Consider the following 21193-nt stretch of genomic DNA (forward strand, 5'->3'; position numbering starts at 1 on the left):
AAAGTGCTGTGCTGGGCTGCTTGGGCCCGTCATGATAGAACTATAATGGCTCAAGCAGGCCATGGGGATGAAATCGGTGAATATCGCATCCTCGCTGCTGTTGGTTGTGTTTTTCCGCCTCTCTCACTAAGTGCCTGAAGTAGGCGGGAAGTGGAAGTGATGATGATGTATGAAATGGAGTTGGGTCGGGTTTATGATAGGTAGGAAAAGTAGAAAAGCCAATATCAAACTCCGGAGCCAGAATGCAATAAGCGATAATACCACACCGTCAGTGGCTATCCAATACTCCCAGGACGCCTTTTAACCCTTCCCGAACAGAGATGCTGCAAAGAATGGCCATATGCTTTGATGGGCCAAATGTCGGAGTTGATTGAGGAATAGAGGTGAATGGCAACAATGATCAGAATGCTGTCAATGAAAAGAAATGATGTCGCGAGTGACGAAGAAAAGCCCTAGGCGGCCATCGAGAGACACTCGTCTAGCAATGCGTCCAGTTGGTCTTGGTCGCTCGATGTGGCACCTTCGAAGCCTATATCTGCTTCATCAAGGTCCATTTCATCGACGTAGCCCACGGGCCTTCTGTCTTCTAGGTCAACACGCTCTTGTTTGTCGGCTTCTAGTTCGTCTTCAAGATAGCCTCCCATGATCTGATCCACGATTAACGGCATATGGCTCAAGACTCCACTTCCGATTTCTAACGACAATCGAAGATCCCTGACTCCAAGTGCGCTGCGAGTACTAGCTTCCTTGGCCTCGACGGGAAGCAAACCAGTCGCGCTGTCTTTGGCGATTTCTCCCCGAGTGAAAGCTAGTTCTTCTCTCTCCAGTTGCTGTTTGTACGACCGTTTCATCATACCGTTTATAGTACCGGACGGGCCGTTCGATCTTGTCCGGGAGAATACGACCGAAAGAACCTCCTTAACAAACGTTTCAGTTGCAATCGCCATGAACTCGGCGCATGCGACGCCCGCGCCGTTTACGACAGACTCTTCGTAGCATATGGGGACCATCCGCGCGTGTATCGATTCGGCATCAGGAAATTCGCCGGTTTCTTGGGCGAGCGACTGTTCATATCGTTTTCGTACTTCCAACTCCCAATCTAAAGGGCAGCCGAAGTGGTAAGCCCCCATTCGCGAAACCACCGCGTGCGGTTTATAGAACTTACTAGTCATATTCAAGCCACCCGCGCTTGCGGGGACTTGGTTGGGCACCCTGACCTGTTTAGCCAGGTGGTATTCCTCCAATTCACTGGGTATCGTCTCGTGCGGGTCACGCTAGGTAGGAGCAGGCTGTTAACCTATATTCGAGTTCGTGCGGGGATATATAGCGCTGTGTCTCGTTTGAAGCATACCTCTGGAATTCCCTTGATCCGCCGGCGATCTCTAGGAGGCAACTGCATGACCTCGGTCTTGAGTCGCTGTTCTGCGGCATCTCCAGAGGTCGGTTTTGACACCACGGAGGGCTTGTCGTTCGCGGAGACCCAACTTGCAACGCCATGGTCGGGAAGATCCCGCGTGAGGTTCCCAATGATCGCGCAGACAAAGTTATTGTGAAGATGTTCGGTTTTCGGGTCGGCGCATATTATCGAGTCGATCCGTGATGCGAGTTCATCTTGGTTCAATTCTCCTGTACGACGAGTGCAGAAGCCCGTTAGTGAACAATGAAAAGTGCGACAAGCAACGGTATGAACAAGCCAAGCCAGCGTCAACTCGGCGGCACATACCTAATAGAAAGCCAGAGGTAGCTTGCTTGTACTCAGTCCACTTGTCGCCAATAGCGGCTTTCAGCTCCGTGTAGATAGGCTCCAAATCCAGTCGCGGGACGGATATCAGGGCTTTAGTGGATTTCTGAGTTGTTGAAGAACTGGGAGCCGTATTTTTGGATGAAGAGAGTGCGGCAGACGCAGAGTCTGTTCGACTCAGTGCCGCAGGGTCAATCTGCATGGTTGGGGCTGGGGTTCGCGGAGGCGCGACAGGCTGCGCGAAGCCGGGACGGAGGTGTATTACACCTTCATGAAGGAGAAGAGGTGCCGAAAATGCGGAATCCGATGGGCAAAACGCAGTATCTAATGAATGAATGTTCAAATGGATGGAACCACGATGGAAAGGGCGGCGGGTGGATGGCCGGAGTTGGGCGAGTTGATGGAAGGAGTTCCAACCTGCTGCTCGACTGTGACTGCCAAAGCGAAGCGGACGAGCTCCCCCGCCAACTGATTTTATACTTTCAGACTCGAGTCACCACAACTACGCGAATATATTTTGTATTTTTACTACGCATATAGTTTGACTGCTTCCTCGTCTAGCACCCCAAACAGCCGCCCGATTTCTTCGGAGATTCCCTCGATTTCTTTCGATAGCTGCCCCGTCACGAGCACTATTGATCAGGTCAGACGGAAGCCCAAAGCACGGCCTTAGAAATACATACCGTATGCATATAGCAGCGCATAATCTTCATCCGTGGACGATCTAGACGCTTCCAAGTCCTTGCGGTAGTGGAAAAGACGCGCAAGTAGTCGATCTCGCGCATGCTCAACGTTGGGCAAATTATCGTTCAGCGGATACCCCAACTTCATGGAAGAGGCCATAACTGAGGACTTGGTTAGATGATTACGTGCAATAAATATAGAGTACTTACAAGACAATAGGTGACTGATGCGAGAGGACAAATGCCGGCGCTCTCGCACCGTATAGTCAAGGATAGCAAGCTCCCCCTCCGACGCCGTCATATTCTTGACCAATTCTAGATTCATTGCGACGAAGCTATTGACCATGCTCCGCGTGCGCGCAAGAAGGTTGGTGTAAGCGGCATCCGGGAAAGCTTGCTTGAGCTGGAATTCAGAGCGGGCAGAGGCTTGAAGGGACTCCAAATGGGATATATATCGTTCAACCTCGAGTTTATCCCTAGCAGTCATGAATTCCGTCGGTTGTTTCAAATCGTAAGTTGCAGATAATGGACCAGACTTCCAGATAAGGCTCATTCGAAGCCACAACAGGGCAAGCCCGTCCTTTAGCCTCTTGCGTGCACTGATCGGCCAGATCAACCTTGTGATGATCACACCCCAGATGCAGCCTGAGAACACAGCTACAACTCGATGGAGAGCGATCTGGGTAATCACCGGGTCGTCCCCTCCTTCGTCTAGATCGTCCTGACCATCTTTCTGAGTGAGTGAGTAGGCATACAAGACAGAAAGATTGTATGTAAGCATAATGAAGCGCCCCATCGGACCTTGGCGTTTGACGATGATAATGTAGGCGGTCCAAGTTGACATGATTAGACCAACGAACGCAAGAGCGTATGCATTCCCGCTAGTGATATACCAAGACAATATAGCACATCCCGCGCCGAGGCATGTACCAAGGAAACGCGCGGACCCAGTTGTGTTAGATGAGCCGATAGTCATGGAACAGACCAACATGTAGGAGAGCAGACCCCATTCTCCTCGCCAGTGAGAGTAGATCGGTCTAGTCGATGAGATGAAGGATGGCAAGGCGTAAAGTGCTGCACCAGCGCCGACCTTGATCGCAAACTTAGTATCGTCGCGTCGAAACACGCCGAGTGATTTCCACAGTCGATACCCGAATCTGGCACTCCTAGGGGACTTGCTCGAGGTTGTTTGGAGATATTCAGTGCTACCCAGCGGAGGAGTAATGATGCCTCTTGGGTTTGAGTTGATTAACGGTTGATCTGTGTTCGGTCAATAAAAGCTGGATTCAAGCATAACGCAATACAATTCAACTCACTAGAGAACCGTTTCCGCTCTGATTCTCCTTTACGCCAGAACCTCAGCCAGTTCCACGACCGACCATGCGGCCGTTCTTCAGATTCGAGTTGCAATTCATCAAGAATTGCGAGCAGTTCTTTCAATTGTTCGCCGAACTCGAGCAATGAGAAACTAAAATGCCCACAGCTCGCGGCAACCTCCTCAAGATCGGCTTCGAACTCGAGGTTTTTGATTTTAAGTATTTCCTTCCGTCGGTATATAGTTTTCAACGCTTCTTCTCGAGATTCACGATAGAGCTCAAGCGCGCGGTCGAGACTCGTGCAAAATCTGCTGTCAATGGAAACCTTATGATCCGGAGCTGGAGTAAAAGGGATCTCATTGAATATCCCCTTTAACGTAAAAGCAAGGGCTCGCTACTGGTCATTAGCAATGTGTCCATTCACTTTGTAAAAACTGACTTACCATAGAGGGCCCTAGATGGTCTATAAAGATGGCGAATATATCGGCAGGAAGCAGGTTGGGTGCCGCTCCCGATTCAGAAGTCTGTACCCGGCTCAAGACCGGCCGAACAGTTTCAGGTTCTGAAAGCTCTTCTTCCGGCCTCTCGTCAATTGGTTCAAGATGAGATCGATCCTCAGGTAACGACCAAGGGCTCATTGGTCTGTGGGAATCAAGAGAGCCATAAAAGGAAGCGTTTGGACTTTGCATAAAATCCGCGGGTTTGCTCTGTTTCAGGAGCTGGAACTGCAAGGAAGCAGCACTGCGCAATCCGCCCATATTGTGCGTTATATCCTGTACCCATCGTACAAGGTGCTTTTCCAGCCTGTATTCCTTCTCGGTTCCTCTCACGTAGTGTTCGAGCTTTGCCTCTTTGACAAGGAAATCAAGTTGGCTATAAGCCATCTTATGCCGTGCAGCTGCATCCAAGAATTCTGCGGCCTGAAACTCCTCTTCTGACCCACTCAAAAAGCCCTCCGTGATAAGGGCAAGCATTGATGCCATTGCCTCGGTGACTTCTGTGAGATTGGCTCGTAATTTCTTCCGCGCAGAGATGGGGAATATCAGGAACGAGACAGTCACAGTTGCCGTGACACCCATGAGAATCATTTTCAGCACTTGAGATATCTTTGCAAAGGATAAATCCCCGGCCTGGACTGCACCTTCCTTCGTCAAGACGCTTATAGTCGAGAGCGACGCCAACGAGCATGCAACATTGACGAGCGGATCGCCCAATCTCTGTTTTGTCCACCCAATGAAACCCAACCCACCTCCGCAGAAAACAATGAGAACAACTGCATGCCCAAGCGGAATCAGGCCGAGGGTATCCTGGAAGAACATCGAAACGAACATGCTCGTGACCGAAACGAATGTCGTATAGAGGAAGGCGAGAAGCGCACATACTAGCGCTTTAATCATACTTCCCTGTGACCTGGCCGGGTGAAAGTAAACCGTTATGGTGGCCACCATATGCTTGCTATCCTGATGGCCAAGAAACGCAGCGAGTAGTGGAACAAAGGTGGGTAAAGACCCAAGCAGATAGGCCAGGCTGCATTTCAGAACGCCGATACCCAGTTCCGAAGAGACGAACTTTCGCAACGCAAGCCATTGACCGGAGAATTTCCCTTTCACGCGGGACGAAAGGCCCTCTGGTCCCAGTTGAAGCTCTCCAGACAAAAGTCCACGTCGTTCTTCATTGTCTGCATGGCCGTTAGGCTCGGGGCGCGAACTCCGGAGGTGTACGAGGCCTCTCAGGCGCTGGCCGGTTTTGGGGAGGATAAAAGACGTCTGGCGTAGCTGAGATAATAATTTGCGGTCAGAACTGATTCGATACTACTCCCGCGTGGGAGGCTGGTCGTGGGTAGCTGCGTCAGGTAGGGCGCTCAAGAGCAACTTACCTTTTGAGAGCGGAGAAATTGCTGTGAGCCGGTCGACGAGTCCCCAAACGCAGACATGGCCTCATCTCATATTTGCTTCGTCCCGTATACGCAACCGGATAAATCGTGCCGTCGGAAGCGGAGACGTTGCGAGTGAAACTGCGAGATGACATGGCCGAAGCTTTGATCATCACCATCAGCATTGTTATGCTCCTATTGCCACGGGAGGTTCCTTTTTAGTACACGCACTAATAACAAAAAAGGAAAATGATAATCATCGGCTAGTACACTACGAATACTCTATACGGAGGTATCCGAGCTTGTCTATCTCAATCCCTCGACCTGCCACACCTTGACCGCTGCATCCACACCAGCAGAGGCAATTTTGGAGCCGCCAGCAATCCATGCGACACCGTTGACTCCCTCCTTGTGGGCATGTGACACCTGCAGCCAGTCCCCTGGTGTTGTCAAGCTCCAAACGAATATATTTGTGTCCAAGCCACCGCTGGCAACGTGGGTGCCATTGCTGTTCCATGCAATGGAGGTGATTCGAGACGTGTGTGCTGTCCAACGGTCAACCACCAAGCTGCCGTCGGCAACTTTGTACACAAGCACACGACCGCGCGAGTCGCCGATAGCAATATTGGAGCCATCCGGTGAGAAAGCAAGGACAGACACGGGGTCTTGGGATCCCTTGATATCCCTCTTTGGTGTCAATGTGGACCCCGAGATGTCGCAAATCTGGACTGTGGCGTCTTCGCGTCCGATCGCTGCTATGTTGCCATGCGAAGCCACAGCAGTGACAGAGTCCGCCTTGAAATCTCCTACTTTTTGACCGTCTTTGTGAATCTCAACCGTTTCGGGCGTCGCCACCAAGACAGTTGCGTTTCCAGCGGCAATGGCCTTGGGCTGTCCAGACAACTTTGACGAAGTGCCGGTGTAAGTTTTGGCTCCGACGTCGATCGAACGAATAGTGTCATCCCATCCAACACTGTATATTCTCCCTGTGCCTTCCTGGGTTGGTGCGAGACCTGCGATGTAGGAAGGGTGACGATCTCCTTCAATGTCCTCCGCGGTTCCCTTTGGAACATTCCAACTGCACACGCTTCCATCGAAGCTTCCAGTCCATAGTGTTTCATCTCCACCCGAGCCAAATGTGGTCAAAGATGTGATGTTCTTTTGATGGCCGTGGACGACTTGTCTTGGCTCTGGTGTGCCTTCAACAAGGTAATTCAGGTCACCGCTTAGTGACAAACTAATGAGCAAGTTGTCGCTCCTGCCTGGGGGCCAGACCACGCCAACCTGCTGATCCCGAACGTTTGTACTTCCTTCGCCACCAATATACCAGTTCTGAATGGCCTTTCCAGCTTCCACGTCCCATATCTTGACGGTCTTATCCGCACTTGCTGTGACGAACTTGCGTGAGTCTTTGGACCACGAAACAGCGAGGATGCTTCCTTTGTGCTCGCCTTCTCCAATTTGACCTTTAGCCTCCCCAGTCTTGCCGTCATACAACCAGATCTTTCTGTCGGCACCGACACTGACTAATGTCGAGCCATCGGGGCTGAAGCCAACGCCATATATGTAGTTAGTATGCTTGTCACGAATGCCGTTGTTAAATTTAAACGGCGCTCCGTGATAAAAGACCATGTTCATGTCATCACCAGCCGCGGCAGCGCGCAATGGTCGTTGTTGACGAATCGAAACAGTATTGATGGGCTGAGTATGGCCGCGAATCTCGCCGACAGTGTTTCCGCTATCCCAGGTAATGCAATGCCCGTATCTTTGCTTTCCATCTCCGACGGCGATGATGCGCTGAGAATCGCCGTCCCAAGCAATGTCGTTGATCCGGCCATTAACAATGCTGTATTCGCCCTTTGTAAGTCCATCGCCGACACAGTCCCAGACTCGGACTATACCACTAGCATCTCCACTAGCGACATAGAATCCAGACGGGGCGAACCGGGCGACTGTGGTCTGTGTTTTGTGTTCGGTGTATTGCCGTGCGACTGCCGGGTCGTCAATCGAACGTACGAAGATGGATTTATTCGACTACGGACAGGAAGCCCATTTGATTAACCCAATGTGTTATAGAGATGGAGAGTATGAGTAGCTACACAACGAAATCTGACATACCGCATATGCGAGGCGTTCACCTTTCGCATCGGAGGAGAGCTGGGTGGGCTGACCCCGCGCAGTGGACGGGCTGGCGGCCCAGATCGATTCTGGGATGTATCTTAGCGACAATCGAAGAAAAGCGAGTCAAATAAGATAAGACTGACCGTTTGTGATTGCCATGACCAGGCTAACTAGACACAAGGTTGAGTGAGGACAATTGAGAAGCAACAGATTGATGGAGCGGGGAAGAGGGAGAGGCTAGGGGACAGCTCTGTTTACCCGCTCGGCGCCTGGTGGATCGCCATCGTGATGTTGCACAGCCAGGCTGGAATATCTGAAGTAAACGAAGGATTGGCATACTGCATCGGCACTATACTTGAATCTATCATATTGGATAAAATACATGATTCAGAATCAAGCCCTACGCCGGGGACACGGTTGGTATGATATAGTACATTGCTCCCTGTTGATGCCAGCATTCATCACACGATAACGAGACAGAAAAGACAGGGAAAACACGAAATAGACAAGAATTATAGTTTGCTTTGATGTCACAGCGCCTCTTCACTCCTTTCCATAGAAACCCCTTTCCAGCTTATATCTCACTGTTTGTGCTAGAATTTCCGGATGACCGTGCACACTCGGCATGAGACCCAGGCCGACGGCTCTTCGGATTGCCTTTCCCAGCTTGCGTTGGTTGACGGCGCGCAGACCAGTCACATTCCTATGCTTGATGCGACCCATATGAGTCATGTATTCGGTCATCATGGAGAAATTCTGCGAGGTAAGGATTAGCCGATATCCGCCGGCTTCAAACTTATTATACTATACACCGGAAGTCGTACCTTGTATTGATCTAACGGGTTGAGATTGAGGGCATCAAAGACGTCTGTGGCCGGGGCCTGAGTTCTCTTCCACTTCTTCTGCTCGGCGGGGCTGAGATCGTGAGGAGAATAGATGTCACCGGGCTGGAAGGGGCGATATGCAAAGCGTTCCATAGCACGACCCTCCTGTTGCACCCTCTGCTCTTCTTTGAATTTGGAGCGATCTCTGGTGACTGCCCGAATTCTTGCGCTTCTGTTTTGGTTGCCTAGAATTTCAGAGAAATTAGTAGATGGCTCCTGACATTTATACGTCTTATCAGTAGGATCTGGGATTACTGTATTTCGTTTTGTGTTGTGGTAGCGAGCCATGTGAGGCGGCAGTTGTAGCAGCACCGGTTGTTGTTGAATTGAAGCGGCAGGCCGATCGAACAGCCGTTGAAATGGGCCGTAACGAGGCAAAAGAAGATAGATAAAATGACATTGTGCCGACTGGGCTTCTGGTTCTCCGGCAGACGGGGGTTGATGGTGAAAGTTGATGGAGATCAATCGGAATTCTTTTTGGAGTGCCAAGACTTGGACTTGCAGAGACCTCCGCATGACTTAATTTGACTTTAAAGCAAAATAATTCAAGACCCAACTCGAGTAGAGTCCCAGCGCGACACAGCTCCCCTCTCTCAACCTAGTTTCGTGCACTTTGTCTTGTCAAATGCATTGAAACTGTTACCGCTTACCATTTCGCCCTTCAACATTTGAGGTAATTGACACTATACCGGCAGCGACAGGCCAACATGCAATCCCGACTCACACGAAGTGTCTTTCGAGCGATCCTCAACAATGAGCCGCTTTCCTCGCCGCGATGCCCCCATAGATCTCTGCACACTGTCCGGACGTATCGATCTCGAAGAGCAACGTCCGGCCCTTCGTATGTTCAGCGTCGTGGGCTCTTTGCCTTCAACATCGCACCTCCCAAGGGGCCGCCGCCTGCAACATTGCCATCTGAAATCGGCTTGAAACCGATGACGGATCTCCTGAGATCGTTGACGGATCAGAGCAGAGGGCCGGGAAATGATATTTTAGCAAAGGCTTTCCAAGACTTCTTTGAAACACGCGCGGGAGAGCCGGGAGTAATAACGCATTTCCAGGCGCGTTTGCTCAGCACGACATGGAAACACTTGCGAGCTCACGAAGAGGAGTTGGAATCGGAGGACTGGCACAGGGTCTTTTCTACAGAAAGCTTGGAAAACATGCTCTATGTTCTATCGGAAGCTACTTGCCTACCCGATGCGCGCGAGATTGTCCGCAAGGTCGCGCGTTACGCGTTCCATGAGCTTTGCGAAGACCACGGATCCGGCCGAAACCGAATCAATCGAAACACGCTTCTTACTTATATAGATATACAGGCCCTCAATGGTAACCCCGAAGAGGCACGGCACACTGTTGAGACATTCTGGTACCGATTACGCAAGATTAGTCCTTCGCCGTGGCTCACGGTAATGAGAGGTTTTGCGATCGAGAACGATAGCCGTCAGATCAGACGGATTGCCGAAAAATCCGATGAAAACGGCCTCACCTTTGATTCCACCTCACAGGAAGACTTGGTCAAGCTTCTCGTTGGACAAGATCTCCTCCCCGCAGCTAAAGCAGTCTACGAATGCCCTTTGTCTAAAGGCCAGGAGCCCAATTTGTCAACCAAGCTTGCCATTCTGAAGTATGCTGTCATGAACTTCAGTACCGCCGGATTAGAGCCTCTTTTTGAATCTCTGGACACTGCCCATATTCCGCAGACTATCGGGATTAGATTGCTCTGGGATGCCGCTCACGGAAAAGATGCATCATATATTGCCAAAAATGTGGAACTGTTAGCGGCAGAAAATCCTGACGTGATGAAATCTCTTACCATTGCCTGCGTCAATGATCTGGTAGAGTATGCCAACTCCACCAAGAACCCTACGCTGGCATCGGGTTTCGCGGATTTGGCTTCCGCATGGGACCTTATACCTGACTCCCAGACCCAACTCTTACTGCTGGAGTCACGTATCCAGGCCGGTGATGTTGATCAAGCGTTGCAGTCTCTAGGGGAGCTTGAGGACTTGGACAATACAGCGCCCGGAAACCTCCACTTGATGAATAAACTCATCACGATGCTCTGCTGGTCAGGGCAGGATGATGCTATATTCGATCACGTCTCATCCTTCCTTGACCCGCTATTCGAGAAGAACGTGCGCCTAGAGGCTGGCACGCTCGCCGCATTGACACACCTGCTAGTTTACCGCCATGACTGGGAAGGTGTCTCTGAACTGCTTCGCCCCCGGCTGGGCTCTTACGAGTCCGAAGAACGAGCCAAAGTGCGCAATGCACTAGCAAACTTCATCCTAGACACCACTCAAGATAGCGACCAAGCCTGGAACGCATACAACCTCCTCCAACTTGCCTTCCCAGAAACCGGTGTCGCCAAACGTACGGAGATCATGACCTCGTTTTACAAGCGCGAACGCAGCGACCTCGCCTTCCTCGTCTTCGGCCACATGCGCCAAGCCGAAAACTTCTCCCAGCGACCCAAACCAGATACATACGCCCGCTGCTTCCAAGGTATTGCCCGAACCCAAGACGTCAAACACCTCGAACTCGTCCACAACATGCTCAAACTCGACACCGAAGTCGACCTCAACATCCGCCTGCTGAACTGGCTCATGCTCGCGTACGCGGAATGCGACAAGGCCGAGAAGAGCATGGCTATCTTCCGCGAGATTTTACAGACCGAGGATGGCCCTTCGCATCGCACCATCTCATTCTTCTTCAAGGTCTGTGAGAAACACGCCACGGGCGCCCAGGAGGCTATCAAGATGATGGAGAAACTCAAAAAGCTCGACGTCTCCGTCGACCGACGACTTTACATGGCGTACGTTGAGGCCCTTGCAGCACAATGCGAGTTTGATCTCGCAACCAAGGCGCTCGATGCTATGGCTGATGTCACGGGGCATGAGCCGACGCCTACCTCGTGAGTACCCTTCCTTCCTCTTGCTTATAACAAGAAAAGATCAGAAATTTCCTAACACGAACCTAGAATTGGCCTCCTCTACAACGCAATTCCGTATCAGTACTGGAAAGACGAAGTGGAGAAATGGGCGAAAGAGAGGCATCCCAATTTCTGGAAACAGCTCGAAGGCCTCGAGCGTACAGAGCACGAGGAAGGGCAAAGGATCGAATTACCTGGGACCGAGTGGCTTTCTAGGTTCCTCTGATTCATTGCCTGGGGGGATCATCTGTATTTCATCCATTGCTCGACCACCACGATTGGATATCGTATGATAGGATGACCGTGTGTATCAATAAATATATATGAACGCTTCGAAGGAGTTACCCCGGACGCTTATAAAATTAACACAAAGATTCATATCGAAATATCTATTAAGATTGTACCTCTTCGCTTTTCTGTATCCCTGCAACTGAACAAAAAGGTAACCTCATACTAAGCAATACTTGTAACGCTGCAAAATGTAAACTATTACTGTGGGAATCAAAGATGCATATGGGACAGAGTGGTCCTCATTCCGCGACTGTCTAAACAGATCTATGCTTGGGACTGTGCAAGTCGTTTGGTCATGCTGCAATCATGTTAGAAGATGATCACAGGGGTAGTTATAGTCAAGGTAACTCACAAGTTGAAGAATGAGAATTGGCTTGGGCCACTACCGTACTCGTACACGAAGCGACTGGCAAGGTGACTGCCGAAGATAGCTCGTAGATAGCTCTCAGGAACCTATCTCGCTGTTAGTCTGTGGTCTCGTCCTTAATCAGAATGTATGTATGAAACAGGAATCTTACCCGCTCGAGAATCGTATCTAGACCAATCTTGTCGAGTAGCAATTTGGGCAGAGCATCGTTAAGGACAGAGCGGCGAAGATCCACATTGTCCCAAAGCTCTGTCTTCTGCAGCTCTTCGTCGAGCTGTGTGATAGCCAAACTAAGCCTGTCGCTGAGCACGCTGCGGGGAAGGCCGGTCTGCTCGTGCTCGCGCCAAATTGCTTCGAATTCGAGCGTGGCGTTCTCCTTGATGACTTCCTGGACCTGCTTCACGTACTCGCCATAAAACGCAGGAGCGCTACCGTCTTCCCCGACACACATATTCTCCACGAATCCTTGGTCATCGAAAGATAGCGAGGCCAAGACCTCCAAAGACGAAGAAGTCACACCACCCTTGTTGGCAGAGGCATCTTTGAAAAGTATGCACCCGGCCTTCTCGAGGCGGAGCTTGCTGTCCTGAGTGATGAACAGATTGGCGCCCTCAACAATGTAAGGGATGGTGGATTTGCCGTCTTTGATGAGCTTTCCAACAGTAGAAAGGTCAATTGATTCGGGACGTCCACCGCAGGGAACAAAGGTGTCGTAGGCCGAATCGTTACGGAGATGGAACAAGTTGCGGAAGACCATACCGTTATGAACGACTTCGCCGCTGGGCAGTTGAACATTGCTTTCATCAACCAAGACGCGGTAGCCTTCAGGTGAGAGCTTCGTCACGTCAAATTCAGAGATGGTCACCCGCTTCTTGGCCAGGCGCACGAGCTCATCACGGTCCAACCCCTGAGGGTCGACGATGACACCCGATCCATCGACGATGGCAGTGTATTTCTCATTAGCCAGGAGAATTTCGTTCGAGCCGAGGTCGCCGTCGGGCCCACCAGTCTGCAGCTTGCGGATTGTAGAGGGATCAATCTTGAGTTTGCGGTAGATTCCAAGAACATACTGGCGGACGGACAAGGTGGTCATACCATACGTATCGTGTGGGATACCACCTAGACGGGGACTCTTGCCTGTGAAGAAGGACTTCCACCAAGGGGCGCCGCGGTTCCGGGCATGTTCAGTAGCCCAGTCAACCAATTCGGCGGTGTTCTCATCAGGGCCCATGAAGAGAATCTCATCTTTGCCGTATAGATCGACAATAGGGTCCTTGATTCCGGGGCTAACAGGAGGCAGCAGAAGGTCTAGAATACTGTCGATATATTTTTCGAAAGCAACACGAGCTTTGTCCTGGTGGTTGACGTCAAGAAGGATGACACCCTTGGCTCCGCCTTCGGGAATATCCTTGTTCTTCCGCTGTTGTGTATTGGCGAGATTGTAGTTTTCGTCAAACAATGAACGGGCGTTGATACTGTATGCTTCCTTGTTTCTGCTCTTCACGATACGGATACCACCTCGAGCAATGTCTCGGAAGCGGAGATGGAATCCACGGAATTCAGAGCTGATGACCAAGAACATTCCATATAGTCGCTGAGGGTACTCATGTTCTGGAAGGAAGGCCGGGTTAAGCCGGAAGCTCAGAGCCACCTTAGTTGGTGTGAAGAAGTTGGTCTTGAGAATCGACGCATTGAAGACACGGAAAGCACTCATAACCATTTCGTCATGCTCATTGGCGGCCGTGCTGGAAATGAGTTGTTTCAGCTGCCGTCCGTCCAGAACTTGGTCGACTTGAAGACGCAGGTAGCTCAGTGTCGGGAGGAAGTCATCCTCCGCCGGGCCACGGGTTTGGACGTAGTGGGTGTTGGCGAAATCCAGATAAAGTTTGTGGATCAGGTTAGGATACTTGTTAACAATCTCCGCTATATAGTCGGAGGTGAAAGTCTCCGTGCGCAACCTCTTCTTGATCTTCGACAGCAACTCTGCGTGGGCACTATTGTTTGAATCCAAGAGGTCGGTGAGAGAGGTATATTCTGAACCAAGACGGTTCAAGAACTGCTGCACAAAGACCCACGCGCAGTGGGCATAGATGGTTTCTTGCAAGCTAAGACGTCCGCTGGCGAAGTGATGCTGGAATCTGTTCTGCGGAACGCAGTACAGAAGAGAGACTTCCTTGATGATTTGATGGATGGCAGCCTCGATGGGAGGATACTTAGCAGCAATCTCCGCGTTCTTCAGGGGACGGAGGTAGAGCGAGATGACGGTGATGCCGTTTGAAAAGTTCTCCAAGTACTTTCGCGAGCTCGTGAGGCGGTAGTAGTGATAAAGGTCAGAGAGGGCGCTGAACAAGCCCATTGCAGAGCCTTGGCGGTAGGCAATGACAAGACGCTTTTCGCGAGATTTCTCAATCTCAAACATCTCAATAACGGGACCGGCCCGAGAAACGGCATTGCTGATGATCTCCTGGTAGACAGCCTTGGTGTTGGCCGTTGCCTTTTGCAAGAACCTCTTCTCGCCAATAACTTCAATGTTTGTCTCGTTGGGATCAGGGTTAGGGTTGACGAATTGGCACTTGTACACGAAGTAGCAACGTAGCTGCTGGCCATCATCGCCAGGAACTGGAGTGGGAGAGCGGAAGGTCTCAACGCGATAGCTGTTTTCACGTGTTGAACCGTCGACGTATTTCTTGTCAATTCTCTGTTCGTAGCGTGGGCCGTCAACACTGGAGAACCCAGGCTTGCTGGTGTCGATATAGACAGCATGATCTTCTGCTTCCTTGTCTAACCGGATTTCGAGCTTTTTATCGTCGCGCGCATAGGCTGCGACCTTGGCAGCGTATAAAGAGAGGATTTGTGTCACAATGGCTTCAACGGTCTCCGTCTGGAAGTATGTATCATCGATACCGAGCTGGTTATAGAACCATTCTGTTTCTCCCACGACGAACTCTGCGGGAATAAACCCCTTCTTTTCTAATTGATCCATAACTAATTGCACACATCATAACATTAGTATTACAAACTCCTGATGCTTGATACGGAGAGGAAAGCTCACCTTGCTCCATCTGATGCTCTTTGCCCTCGAACTTTGCAGCTATGTAACCGGGGTCCTCCTCGGACAGAATTCGGTGAGGGCTGCCCGGAATGGCCAGATGAGTCGGCTGAGGGGACGGAAGCCGAACACTTGACCCTGCTACATTGTCGAGAATCTTGTTGTGCGGTTGTCTCTGAAAGCCAATTGGAGTGCCAGCACCTGATGAGGCGCCATCATTACTGCCAAATAGTTTAGGTGCAGGGCGAACGGGCAGCTGATTGCTGCTATTGCCGTTGATATGCACATCAGGAAGCGGTGGATCTGACTGGGCGGGAGACACCATGGCGAGGGAGATGTGCGGGTGACTGTGTGCAGTATGTTTGATAAAAAAGAAAGAGGGCTGTTGATTACTGGCAAAGAAGTAAGCAAAGAGCGGCGCTGGGGAGGTATAAGTCAAGAAAATAGAATGGGCAAGCTAGCGGGGGACGATAAGAAGGATACACAGAAGGCGCAAGGAACACGGAGCTCCAGAGATAAAGAGATAAACGGTGAGGAGCTGAGTCACAGCTGCCAACAAGGGATGCCGGGACCTACCTCAAGGCTCAAAGCAATGGCCCAGAATAACTCAAAGATGGTCCAGGGCAATGACGAAAGAATGGGTCGAAGCTTATTGGGGAAGTGTTCAAACGTGACAAGTCCCAAGGAAAGGTCTTACTTGTGCAGTGGCTTTGAGGGAAGAGTAGAACTGATTATCATTATTCAGACAGACACGGTCAATGCAGAGCAGCGGTGGACTCTTTATATAGCTCCGGACAGGCTGTCTGGTTCAGATCAGAGTCATGGTTCCAGACTACGGAGTATACATTGATACGGGTCGTGTATCAGCTTTACAAAGATTTGCTTCTTTCCCGGTGCTATGCGCGATCAGCCACCTCAGGCACCATAGCGGCCGGCCCGGGAGGCGAGTCTCGACCTCAATAATTCCTGCTGATCGCAGATGATACCTTGGGGGGCGCTAGCTCCACGTTTTCTTTCTTCAAGTGACATTTTTGATGCAGCGCAGCTGGATGCCCGGAGTATTAGTAGTTGCCATCATTGCATCAGTTTCTTCCATGCTTCGCCGAGCTCTCCTCCCCTCCAACAATGACCATAGAGTACACCTGTGATGAGCGTCCTCTTTCTAACCCATCCTGCTACATTCCCCTTATCTTGAGAACTATCCAAAATAAAATCCGAGGCCCTCAAACGAGCTGCGCACCTTGTAACGGTGGTGGATCCCAACTGGACTTAGCGCGTCTTACTAAATTCAGACGTGCCATGAAAAAATAACGCTGCGTGGTAACGTGATTGGCTGTCAAGGGGCTAAAATTGGAATAATTGCCTCAAACTTTGGCAGCGTAAGTCACGAGTGTGGCTGATTGTTCTCTCTGGGATTCTGGAAAATACGGATTGCATCACAAGTCGAACTTGATACAACACTTGCACTCATTCAGCAAACAGACAGGGGGAATGGGTAACCGGGGGCCTAGATGTCCAAAGCTTTCTAATGCGGAGAGCTGAACGGCCACCGCTTCGGCCTCATGATTCTCATGATTCGCAAGAATGATACCATGAGGCCCAATCAGCTGACTACTCCAGTCTTGTGGTCTGGCTTCCTCCACTTAGTCGCCTGGGAGGGCTGGAAGAGATTTCCAAAGCGGAATTTCGGTTTGTCATGATGGCTACTGCCTTGCAAATCATTGCTGCTTGCTGTTGGGATTATCTGCATCCTTTGATTCCCCTGTGTAATTGCACACAAGGCGAGAAAATGCCGCATTCGATTGTTCGACGCCGTCGAGTCTTCGGGGGAAGGCATTCCATTCCTCCTTCTGCTGCGTTTATCAATTGACCTGCCGCAGCTCCTCTGAGACAGGGAGTGCTGTCAGGCCAAAGCTCGTCGGATGCGGGGTTGGCCGATCCTTGACTGTAGGTACCTGGATCTGAGGCGGCCGGCTATCCTCAATCATTCTTAGTGTTTTGCGGGGGAGAAAAAACTCCTACATCGTACGGAGTACGTCCCCTCAATCTGCCATCGAGCGTGGACCACGGAGGTTCAACTCCCCCAGAACCCTTTCGGATTCGCAATAGTTTCCTAGTATCGCATTTTGCACTCTTTCCAGCATTAAATGCCTCAAATCTCATTACGCCTGGAACCAATTACCCCATCAAAACCGTTCTTGCCGGACACGTTCCCGAACATGCAGCCATGCGGGAAAAGACCAAGACCAGGTGGGGTTAATTCTCCCGGTTCTTGCATTTAGAGCGCTCGGGCTTTGGTTGGATGAGGTAATAATTGCAAGACGGCGGCGCGGAAGACTTCATATTCGCTCTCTTATGCTCCATATGTCCACTTGGTTTGGCAGGTGATGCCGACCCCAGTCGTTTCGATGCGGTCGAGGCGTGTCACGGTTCGCAACGATGACGTAGTTGCGTCCGTGTACGAAAAAAAAATCTTACAGTGAGCCTGACCACTCAAGACACAAGCGCAAGACGTGCTTGAGGGTTGGATTCGGCGTCAAAATCAATTCGGTGTCAAGAGCAAACCGTTGTTTCTACTTGATCTTATCTTGCGGCCGCGATATCAGCGACGGATGGACTCCCGAGATGCGGTGAGTACAGAGTATAGCATGATGTTGAGCTCTTCAACAACCAATTCCACCCCTTATCAATCCAGCTTAGATAAGGGATATCGCGATATGACCCTTCTTTCAATGGATTCTCACTTTTAAAGAGCGCAACATTGCACTGCATTAAAGTGACCTTGCCTTCATGGCGTGCTCCTAATATCTGATAGATCTTTCTAGGTCTCGTGAATAGTAAGACACCTAGAATTGCTGTCCGTGAGCACCAAGCTGACCTCGTACATGCATTATCAGCCAGTCAAGATTGAAAGGCTCCTGCAGGCCTGCAGTAGCATCCCTGTTATGAGTCAAGACAAGGGGATATGCGGTTGCAGCTCATCAACCGTTGGTGCACAATGAACAACGTCATGGAGGCGATAAGGCATATTTTCGCTGCCAAGGCAGCAGGCACGATCAATTGATACTGGTGGCTTTTTATATTTGGTCAATTGATACATGCCGAATCAGCAGCATTTCCGGTTTAGTATGATGAATACCAGAGGTTAGCCACTGATGCCTCATACTGGTATTGTGATCAATTCGAGACATTATGAGAAAAGACTTCGAATCAAGATAGTGGAGTGTTTCAAGTGGTGCTTGGCTGTATCTATATATTGGCACCGAGGTGCCGAGCGTCTGGACTTAAATATATATTCGATCAATACTAACCATATCCCAGTTTAACCATGTTGCTATTAGGTTGCGAGAAGCTCTCAGACATTCGAAATATCCATATATGCGAGCTTGAGAAGTCACTTTCGGAATCCTGCTTTTTCTGGGTACTACTAGAACTTCATCTTGGATCAACCTCTTCTTGACTCTCGGAATTTATCAAGATTCCCTCGCAGGCTACGGAGGGAGCCTTTTCCAAGGTCAGTTGTCTCTATCAATCGACCTCTACCCCACATTAGGTGTCAATTCCACCGATACTATCATCCATTAGTTCTACATCTGGTATCGAACTCTGCTTCCCGATTATGCACTAACGAGTGCATCGAGGAGCCCTCCTTATTACCCCCAATTCCATACGAAAATCGTTCAACGAAAGTACCCGTCACTGAACCTAACGTAAGGCGACCAGCCCTTACGACAGCGACGTGACGGGTAGTCATTTTCTACCTTTATCCGGAAGCTTTCAATGCAAAGCTCGTGCCTGGTATTGCGCGGTAGTCGCCCAGAGTCTCCCAATGTACTCTGACCCGGCCATCGCAGAGTTAATGGTCTGGAAGGCGAGAACGGCCCGAATCTCAAGATCAAATTCTCCAAGAGCCCAAGCCACAAAGGTCGGTAAGTTCCGCTCTCCGAACATTAGTCGATAGGGCTATTGATGGCTGCCAGATCACCTGGAGACTTTTTCGGCATATCGCAGCACATGATCTAGAGGATCGGCTCTCCTCCCTGATGGATACCTCTCGAGCGGGTGGTCTGGACCTTGATGTAACAAGTCGATAACAACTGCGCCGAGAAACACCTTGATGATCATAATTGTGGCCACCCACATGGAGCTAGACCGACCATGACAGCAGACTTCACAGCAAATTAGCCGGTCTCGTCGACTCGACATTTTGGAGATGTGTGAGTGAATTCTGGACCAAAAATACGATCTTCGATCTGCGAAGAGGTCAGTCATGGGGCGCTAACCAGCATCAGGTGATCATGATGCTGAAGCCCAACATTCAGGAACAGCGCCAGCGACCAAGCAAAGAAAAGAGTCAACCTCAAATGTGTTCAGACACAGGACCCTGGAATTGATCACGACATGGACGACCACCCTGCTGATGCAGGATGAGGCGTTGATACACTAAAGCTGCAAACACTGCTATCGGAGCTCATCCATGGCGCCATGCCTTACTTCGCATGTGTCGTCGTACGTGCACACCGCTTCTCGAGAAGAACCCTGATCTCCGGCCAGGGGCCACCTTCCTGACGAAGCGGTGTGGCCATGAAACCAACTCAGAGTAGCGTGACTTGTTTGTGAAGCCGCGTGGCGCCCAGGTCGACTGTTGTTGGTAGCGAAGATTCGCGGTCTAGAAGCATTTGATTTGTGTGGATCAATAGAGCTTTCGGTATCGCGAGTTGGCAAGTGATAACGGAGTAACGGCTTCCTTTGTCTCGGGGCCGTATTTGCAATCTGGAGCGGATCGGCGGCGGGTTCATTAATAAAAAGGCGCCGCGCCGTGTCACATACGTAGCTACTCCGGACTTGGGGCTGCTCCAACTTCCGGGGTACACTTGGAGAGGGAGTGTTAGCCGCGGCGTCAGCCTCGCCGACGGTGCTGCCTAGCGTCGGGTTGAGTGCAGGATCAATCCTCACCGATCAGGCGACTGAAACATGACCGTCGCCAGCATGAAACCAAAGCAACCGCAGGGCAGCAGGGCGAGAGCACCCACTTTATCCTTGCCGAATTCTCCGCAAACTGATTGATGTGAACCCCAGCAAAGTACCGCGTACTTGAAGGCTTGACGACCTGGTACTTTTGTTGCTTTGTTTCTTGCCCATATCTCTCCGTTGTCCGGGGTCTCACCTGCCCGGGGTAACATGATAACCTTGAATGGACACGTATAACGGTCAGTTGTTGGGCCGACCAGCCACGATGAATCCGGAGTAGCTCCATTTGGTTACACCAGCCAGGCAGCCGGAGAATAGTCGCATTTGCTGCTCCTGAGTAGGGTCGATGAAGCGGTTGAGGACTCCTGACTCAGGATTCATCAAACAACGATCGCGCACCGTTATTTGCTCAGATCATATTGCGCTTTTCCTCCAATCCCCGCAAAGAAAGAAAAAAGGAACAAGTTGGCGCCTCGCGGAGATGCGCCGGAGCTCCTTTTCTGGAGCCCCTTTCTCCAGCTTCAATAATAACATTTGCAGAATCTTCCCCACAATTCGGCCTGCACGTAGTCTTCCCTGACCACGCTTCCCCATAATTTCCCCATTTGGCAGAAGGAAGCTGTTGAATAATGAGCGCATCTGCCCCGGGAAAAGATGATGCGTCGCCGGGGCGCTTATCCGCCCTTCCGTCCCGGCCAGTTGGCTCTTTGCTGAAACCTTCCAATGGGGGAGGGAATACTACCCGATCTTCTGGGCCGCGGATACCTGGGCAAGGTGAGGCGCTGGTGTGGGCTGACTCTTCTCTGACTCTTCTAGCTTCCCGGGAGGACCTTTTTGAAGCGTTAAAGATCCTTGGGCCAAGGTAGCCTGCGGACAAACAATTCCGCTGGTTGCTGGCTCCATAGAAAAGCGGCGCCCCCTACCCAAGGCACAAAGGGATCGGATGTGTCCTGTTTGATTCC

At 50.8% G+C, this 21193-nt stretch overlaps 4 protein-coding genes across 4 annotated transcripts; 1 reads left to right on the forward strand and 3 right to left on the reverse strand.

Annotated features, from left to right (window-relative positions):
- Window positions 1-452: 452 nt before the first annotated feature.
- On the reverse strand, window positions 453-9134 carry BJX68DRAFT_258201 (transcriptional regulator of RNA polII, SAGA, subunit-domain-containing protein; the record flags this gene model as incomplete). Its single annotated transcript, XM_071043493.1, has 11 exons — window positions 453-1099; window positions 1166-1274; window positions 1352-1626; window positions 1724-1951; window positions 2425-2586; window positions 2635-3654; window positions 3741-4110; window positions 4184-5515; window positions 5947-7647; window positions 7732-7779; window positions 8559-9134. 11 exons carry the CDS (start codon window positions 9132-9134, stop codon window positions 453-455), a joined length of 6468 nt encoding a protein of 2155 aa, XP_070894453.1.
- Window positions 9135-9325: 191 nt separating this feature from the next.
- BJX68DRAFT_271273 (putative mitochondrial respiratory complex I chaperone (Cia84)) lies at window positions 9326-11779 on the forward strand (the record flags this gene model as incomplete). Its single annotated transcript, XM_071046914.1, has 2 exons — window positions 9326-11535; window positions 11602-11779. The coding sequence occupies 2 exons, from the start codon at window positions 9326-9328 to the stop codon at window positions 11777-11779; spliced, it is 2388 nt and encodes a 795-aa protein (XP_070894454.1).
- Window positions 11780-11896: 117 nt separating this feature from the next.
- Window positions 11897-15833, reverse strand: BJX68DRAFT_174973 (glutamate dehydrogenase (NAD(+))). The gene is made up of 3 exons (XM_071037111.1): window positions 15264-15833; window positions 12197-15196; window positions 11897-12142 (listed from the first exon to the last, which is right to left on the reverse strand). The coding sequence occupies exons 1-2, from the start codon at window positions 15583-15585 to the stop codon at window positions 12309-12311; spliced, it is 3210 nt and encodes a 1069-aa protein (XP_070894455.1). The 5' UTR covers window positions 15586-15833; the 3' UTR covers window positions 11897-12142; window positions 12197-12308.
- A 3534-nt stretch (window positions 15834-19367) lies between these two features.
- On the reverse strand, window positions 19368-20651 carry BJX68DRAFT_174766 (uncharacterized protein). Its single transcript, XM_071037110.1, has 2 exons — window positions 20217-20651; window positions 19368-20133 (listed from the first exon to the last, which is right to left on the reverse strand). Exons 1-2 carry the CDS (start codon window positions 20441-20443, stop codon window positions 19722-19724), a joined length of 639 nt encoding a protein of 212 aa, XP_070894456.1. The 5' UTR covers window positions 20444-20651; the 3' UTR covers window positions 19368-19721.
- Window positions 20652-21193: the final 542 nt, after the last annotated feature.

Source organism: Aspergillus pseudodeflectus (assembly GCF_044049435.1).
Source record: "Aspergillus pseudodeflectus strain CBS 756.74 chromosome Unknown BJX68scaffold_59, whole genome shotgun sequence".
Lineage (NCBI taxonomy): Eukaryota > Fungi > Ascomycota > Eurotiomycetes > Eurotiales > Aspergillaceae > Aspergillus > Aspergillus pseudodeflectus.

Excerpts from the sequence above, each read along its gene's own strand:
- BJX68DRAFT_174973 (XM_071037111.1), bottom strand. The coding sequence starts at position 15,585 with ATGGTGTCTCCCGCCCAGTCAGATCCACCGCTTCCTGATGTGCATATC. Across the intron at positions 15,197-15,263 it reads AGAGCATCAGATGGAGCAAG|TTATGGATCAATTAGAAAAG; the intron begins GTGAGCTTTCCT and ends GTGTGCAATTAG.
- BJX68DRAFT_174766 (XM_071037110.1), bottom strand. The coding sequence starts at position 20,443 with ATGTTACCCCGGGCAGGTGAGACCCCGGACAACGGAGAGATATGGGCA. Across the intron at positions 20,134-20,216 it reads ATGTTTCAGTCGCCTGATCG|TGTACCCCGGAAGTTGGAGC; the intron begins GTGAGGATTGAT and ends TCCCTCTCCAAG.